This window comes from Melampsora larici-populina, assembly GCF_000204055.1.
Source record: "Melampsora larici-populina 98AG31 unplaced genomic scaffold MELLAscaffold_12, whole genome shotgun sequence".
In the NCBI taxonomy this organism is placed as follows: Eukaryota; Fungi; Basidiomycota; class Pucciniomycetes; order Pucciniales; family Melampsoraceae; genus Melampsora; species Melampsora laricis-populina.
In genome coordinates this window covers 1,056,518-1,063,585 of record NW_006768776.1, presented here as the reverse complement: position 1 = coordinate 1,063,585, position 7,068 = coordinate 1,056,518, and the positions used below count along the sequence as shown (strand labels likewise).

Genomic DNA, 7,068 nt, shown 5'->3' with positions numbered 1-7,068 from the left:
AGTACAATCATAAGTTTTAAATCCGGTTGAGGAGGCGCGGCTATGATTTATTGTTGTCATCAGTTGTCGAAAAGCACATAGACTTGGCTGAAGAAGAGATCCAGATACTGACTTCAATTCATCCACGATCTGGTCTCCTTGCTCTAAAGCACTTGCAATGTTCGACGTACACAGAGGGTGTATATGGTACTCTTGATTAGTGAGTTTTGGTCTCAGACCCGCCAGTGTGAAGTAAAAAGACATGTGTTTGTTCCATTTTTTGGAGACATTACCAGACGTATCATCTGAATACAACACCACAGGTACGTGTCGAATAATCAAACCATTTGCCTTCACACGCCAAGGGTTTGGGAGTTCAATGCGCTTTAGCCCGTGCTCCGTTTCCTCTGAATAACAATATTTTGATCAGTGTTCTTCTTAAAATTGCAAAGGTAGCATTGAAAAACCAGCTCACGTAATAAATGAGTTGCTGCAGAGTCACACCATTTATTGCCATTCTGCAATTCAATTCGTGTAAAAGAACATGCAAAGGTTTGAACATCCACATCCAAGAGAGTTGGTGAATCAAACTTTGGCTCGGGTGCTACGCGGAAATGGTGAGAGCCTCCAGGGCCGTGGGACACTACTTTCAAACACTTTGCCCGAACAACCAGCTCATCCTTATAAAAAAAACCGGAATAACTACACGAGAATCTGCAAGCTGTGCGGGTTCGTATATGTAAAAATGCTCGCCGTCGACATCAACCATAGGAACTCGCAGACTTGGTGGTAGGTCTTCACGCCACTTTTTCGATTGTGAAAAACGATCAACAACGACCGCTTTGTCGTCCTCCGGCAGAAACTCAATGTTTGGAGCTACCTCGGGGTTAGATAACTCCTACCACACAACATCAGATTTACATACGTGAGTGAGTGGAGTGGAACAATTGAAAATACTCACCTGAGATATGATATCAGTCACTGAAAGAGTAAAACATGGATTTCCCAGCGGACTTATTTGTTCCAACACCCTCAGGCCAAAACGGGCCTTGAGGTCTTTCCGAATATTTTTCAAATGTCCTGCAACATATCAAGGTCGTAATCAGTGGGTAACTTTGGTCATTCGTGCTCCAATGAGGATCAGGGAAAAAGATCATTCTTTGACTGACCAAGATCGGGGAGATCCACATGCAGGACATTCTTCAAGATACAGCGTATACGTGTATACTCAGCTGTCGACATCAGATCTCGGCTTGTGCCCAACATTAACAACGCGGCAGCATGCTAATGATGCAAATGGACCGATGATGAGAAAGATCAGCAATATGGACCGGGGTTGTACAAGTATGAGGACTGACGTACCTCTTTCTTTCGAAGAGGGTACCATGGAAGGCACGTATCGGTGATTGCTCTTTGATCATTTTCGGGTGACGACTCTGTTCCGCTGTCTGATTTGGAACTACCATCCAGGATTTCGTCCAGGTCCACACTGGACTCTCGAGAGTCTGGAAAGGCCACGTCGTTGAGGTGGGACGGCCCGTAGAGTGACTCGAGCTCGTCAGAGCTTGAGTCCATATCTTGATCAAAAATGTCCATGAATCCTTGGGGCACTCCGGGACCGGAATCGTTGTAGCGACCAGGGGTGCCACTCTCTTCAGGTATCGTCGGATCCAGAGGGTTTTGCTGGATCGCCGAGGTAGCTTGCATGGCTCGAGAGCGTAGCCCAGGAGGTGCCACGGTGGGACGAGACATCGAGCGTCTTTCCAGCTCCACGCGGACTCGATCGATGTGGGTTTTTAACTTGCAGTGTTGGCCTTTGTCCTTGAAGGTTCGACTTGTACAGAGCTTACATGTCCAATGTCCCATGTTTGCCCCAGATGTCGATTGGATAAAGTCTAACGGACCAGATGATATATTAATTCAAACATTAATATTGATCCAGATTGCAGTCTGGACCAAGCGGTCTTTGAAAAACATCTCACATTCATCGGAACTGGCTTGTGCCAATGTTACGAACCCCACCGCCATTCTTGCGGGATACCGAGTGTTTCAGAGTGTCACACAAGACCCCCAAAGTGTTGATTTCGGCGGATTTGAATAGAAGACGAATGACTTTGATCGGGAGATTTGAAGCGGTCAGGTGCAGAAAGGAAAGCAATATCGACGAGACCAAACAAGAGGCCTCAACGGTGGCAACAGTTTTGTTTGTCCGAAGATTTCTCTTCTTTCGGAGATAGTGATGCATTGCAATATGTTTCATATCTGAGATCGTTTCATGACTATCTCTGCAACGTGATACTCATGGAACGATCTTGTGTGTCTCATGTTTGCTTTGAATACATAGAAGCTCGGTGCAACAAGCGGCTCAAGTCTGTGATATTTCATCGCATAGTCAAGATATCTCGGCTCCCTGTGATGGCAATGGATAGAGCCGTGGAGGCTTGGTGATGTTCGCGGTAATGTGATGACGCAGCGTTCACATGTTACCAAAACGGGAGGATGTTCGTTCAGGGGTCGGATCTGAAGCGAACCCGCGTCTCACGTGAGTTTCGCCAAAAACCCTTTAGTGGTGTATATACCATTCTGTACGGTACGTACCGTACAGAATGGACCCTGTCCCACAATCGCGCTCTCCGTAAAAAAACTGCAAATCTCAATCAAGTTGGACTTTTTGGGGTTGCTCATGAGTTGACATCTCAGTTTGAGAACAAACAATAGTTTGGAGAATCATTGATTCAGAAACAACTGATCTAACAGACGTTTTGAAACAAACGATTCAAAAAACGATTTGAAAACGAGCAATATGAGAAAAAAGATTTGAAAGCAAACGATTCAAAAAACCTGATTTGAAAACAGATGATTTGAGAACAGGGAGACTTGGTGACAGTGGTCAGCAGTAACAATGTGTGATAGGTATGCTGGGAATCAGGATGAATGGCAAGTTTGGTGTATGTAGGTGGATCGAGAGTAGAATCAAAGGCAGAGGTGTAGTCAAACTTTGACTTTTGGGAGTGGGATGTGATGTGCGCCTCGGTAAAGTCCAGTACTTTTCCACATACCGATTCGGTAGAGGTCCAGTATATTTGCTGGACCCCTACCGATTTTCCACCGATTCTGTTGGTACAGATCTGTATTTTGACCACGATTGGGAATTTCGAGGCTCGGTACGGTAAATTTCAGTAAAATTTACCGTACCGAGGCCATTTACAGAGACGATAGTGGATGCTCTTATAGGTAATCCAGATACGGATTTTGTGTAGGGAGACTTGTTCCTTCATCCAACGCCCGTCATCTTTCATCCTTAGTTTTACAATCAACACCTGATACCTTTGAGTATAACACACAACGCTTTTATCCTTACATATCTTCTTGGAAAAGCGCGTCTTCTTTCGGCATCACCATAAGTCAATACTTGAAACCTAGACGCATACTTCCTGGAGAAGTTCTTATCCTCCTAAGACCCAAGGTTAGAAATCATGATGTGGGTTAAAGTCTTTACCCCCTTACAATCCCTTTTGGTGAGAACAGCCACGGTCAATTGCACCAAAGCTGTTCAGTTTTGATGCCCCAACTGGAGCAAGTTGACAGGCAATTGGGAAGAAGCTTCACAAGAGCTGCTGTACTTGATCTTGCTGCCTATCTGGGTGATTTCCTTGCTATCTTGGCTTTTGAAGCCATTCTCACTACACATGATTGTCATTGATGGGGCCAGTGGCACATGTGATATCAATGTTGTGCACCTGTACTTGTGGACAAGACTGACAATGTATGGTTCATTTGTGGTCAATTTACAAACCCTGGTCAGAAATTCTTTGCCAATCTTGCCCAAGTTTTCCAGGTAAAATTGACCAAGCCTGTCTAGATTTAATTTACTAGCGGCTGATCCAAAATGCATAAGATCAGACACATTTTTATTTTACAGATCACCACTCATCCGTATGTACAAAGAGTTTTGAAAACAATAATTTAATTGCACAATCTTGCAACATGAATTTCATTCAAGTCACTATATGATGAACGATGACGGTGCCGGTAGTTATATTGACTTGTGGTTCTTTGAGCAATTTTGGTCTTGGATTCTTGTTTGAAGGAAATTTTGGGATAGCTGTGACGGTGAGAACGGCTACTTTACCATCTTGTGAAATACCGTGATTCACTATTGATGAAAAAGGAGTCCAAGTCAGTCTTCCTTACTCCTTTTATTTCAAACTGTAAGTTTTGAGAAAGCTTTAATTTGGGGATTGCGTACCTCCTACAGATCCAGGAGCAAGCATTCCACCAACATATTGAACTTTAGTGGAATATTTTCTATTACCAAAAGTAGTATTACTCTCAGTAGCATTCCTTACTAATCTATCTCTACACATTTCACAAAGTTGAATTCTATTGATCAGTTCAGGTTCTCTGATGAAATTTGGGAAGTTGCATATCTACCTTCCTAGATTATAACCATTTGGAATGATTGTATGAGCTTTTTTTAAATCTTCTTCTGATGAAACTGTTAAAAATAATGCACCACTTGGAGCTTTTGTACCATTTTGACGCCAGTAACTGGTCAGAAAAAAAACATTAAGTTTGGTCTTGAAGTTAGTCAGGGATTGATTGAAGAATTGTGGGAAAATGTATTTTTGGAAACGGTGAGTTTGAATCATTACCGGAAATGGTTTCCTCCTATTAGCGATTCTATGCAACTTCCGAGTAATGGATCACCGTAATCTGTTGTTTTTGAAGGGTTTGATACCAATTGAGGTCAAGTTTGAAGATTTTTTAGGTTGATGAATAGATTTTATCATCACATACCTTGACGATATAACTTTGTCTAAAATTATTAGATTGCATTTCATGAATTAAAATATAATTCAGCAAGCAAGTCAATAGGGATAAAGAAAAAGAGTTGAAAAAGATTGACTAAACTTCATTTAACCAACCATTTCCGTCACCTAGATTAGCTGATTGAAGATCGCCTAGATGAAGTCCTAAACATTCTTGAGAACTAAAAGCAAAAAGATTGAAGTGAACAAGATGTTTATTAATCGATGAGTTTGATTTTGTTTGACTTTTGGAAAGATTGTAATATGATGATTTGAGGAATAAAGCCAGAAAATTGAGGGAGTGACTTAACAATCCGATTGATTTGGCATAATTCTCGAACCCTGAATCGGTAAGAACTTCAGATGAACTTCGTGCAGAGATGATCACCTAGTTTTCAAATCAAATGTTTTCTTTATCAGCGAAAAAGTATAGGATACCCATATTGACCCTGAGGATTAAATAACTTTAAGTTTTTTATTAAAAATATATATATGCTCACATTTAAAGGTTCGCCTAAACCAGTTGGAGGAACTCTATTAAGACTTTTACCTCCTCCACTAGAAGGAACATAATAAGGAACCTTATCATTGTTGTTGTTGTTAGAAGTTGCGTTTTGAAATAAACAATTTATGATGATTAAGAACAAATTAAAAAGGTTTGAAGAAAAAGAAATCATTTATTCTTAGTTTCTTGTTCCAATTGCGTGAAGAAGAAAAGATCAGATCGGATACATCTTTTTCAGGATAGGGGAATCGAATCTCGAAGGACTTTATAATTTTTTTGTTTGTTGAAAAAGAACTTCTTTATCAATTCGATGATAAAGCGTTTTGATCGATTGCAATGATCAAGAAAAAATGTTAATCCTCCACAAGTTAAATGTACAGTTCTAAAAAAGGATAATCAATTGAGAAATCGAAATGGAGTCAAGTCAGCAGCGGTAAGAAGTGCAGGAGGAGGGGGATAGCGTGGTTCAATGCGGTCACATAACTGATAGTTTGACTCCTCATTTGAATCGTGAAATCCAGTGTAGAAATTGCGAAGTTGTTTTTTTAGGATTGAAATGATACTTTGAAAAATTTGAACAATTTCCATTAGTCTGGAGTGCAAGAACTGTCTTTTTCTGACATTTGTTGTCAAGAGTTAGAGTTGTGATATCAATGCGGCTTCATGTGGACCGCAATGTATATTGGTGGCGTTCATACTGCTATTCCGGTTGGAGAGTAATCGCTTTAAGACAGTTGTTCTATGTAGCTGTTCTAGATATACAAGGCAAGAGTTCAATAGACTGCTGTTCAACTTGTGTCGCAAAGCCGATCGCACTTTTGTGAGACCTAGGAGTTTTCATTGCGAAGGAATCTGATCTGGTGAATAAAAACAGTGAGTCATGAATCATGATGCATCAGTATGAGAAGATCCACAAATGATATTCGGATAAAAGAATCAATTGATCAATTGAAATTGATATTCGCCTCACCCGCTATAAAGTCACAAAAGCATCTTCTGCTGAGAGTAATCCTGTTTCACTTCTATCATGATCCACATCTTTATGGCTCTTTATACGGTAGAATATATGATTAGTCATGGCTGGTGCGAAGTGGATCACCGCATATCGGCTTTCTAGCTTCATCGAAACGTTTACCATTTGCTTTGAGGCTTTTATGACTACGAAGCTTGTATCTGAAGCCTATGGAGGTGTCTCAACCCGTAATTATGGCGTGCCTACGCCCAAAATCTTAAAATCTTACAAACCATGAAAGCTAGCTTAACACAAGCTCCATCACATTGCACAACTCTTCTCTTTGGTCCATGTATGAAGCTTTGCCAAACTGTGTAAATGGATTTCAAGAATGCCTCCTGCAAAAAGCTCTACTCTCAGATTATAGAGCCTACAGGTTTGCAGCCAGTCCCTTGCAAGCTTGGGCTGTCGCAATCAACAGAGCATGGAACTTCTTTGAGTTTACTTACACACATTATACATATATAGCTATCGGCTGCAAAACGTTCCTGCAACCACAATATAATTTTACAATCTTGCTACATGAATTCAATTGCTAGAGGACGAGGGATGGCAATGATTTGAGAAAGTTTCTTCCTGGTTTCTTTTTTGAAGTAAGCTCTATAGCAGTGACAGTGAGAACAGCCACTCTGCCATCTTGTGAGATACCATGATTGACTATTATGGAATAGAGAAGGAGGATCCATCAATTTGGGACATCTTTTGTCTCAGTTGAATTTCTCTTGAAAGTATGCAGTTTCAAGCAAGTTTTGATTGATTAC

General features: G+C 40.9%; 2 protein-coding genes across 2 annotated transcripts; both read right to left on the bottom strand.

The window, feature by feature from the left end:
- Positions 1 to 405: 405 nt before the first annotated feature.
- Positions 406 to 1,731, bottom strand: MELLADRAFT_84994 (uncharacterized protein; the record flags this gene model as incomplete). The annotated part of the gene is made up of 6 exons (XM_007408345.1): positions 406 to 413; positions 455 to 625; positions 688 to 877; positions 941 to 1,059; positions 1,149 to 1,263; positions 1,342 to 1,731. The coding sequence occupies 6 exons, from the start codon at positions 1,729 to 1,731 to the stop codon at positions 406 to 408; spliced, it is 993 nt and encodes a 330-aa protein (XP_007408407.1).
- A 2,246-nt stretch (positions 1,732 to 3,977) lies between these two features.
- MELLADRAFT_105176 (uncharacterized protein) lies at positions 3,978 to 5,467 on the bottom strand (the record flags this gene model as incomplete). The annotated part of the gene is made up of 8 exons (XM_007408344.1): positions 3,978 to 4,135; positions 4,229 to 4,338; positions 4,414 to 4,530; positions 4,635 to 4,695; positions 4,780 to 4,798; positions 4,894 to 4,972; positions 5,102 to 5,178; positions 5,291 to 5,467. 8 exons carry the CDS (start codon positions 5,465 to 5,467, stop codon positions 3,978 to 3,980), a joined length of 798 nt encoding a protein of 265 aa, XP_007408406.1.
- Between the last annotated feature and the right edge of the window lie 1,601 nt (positions 5,468 to 7,068).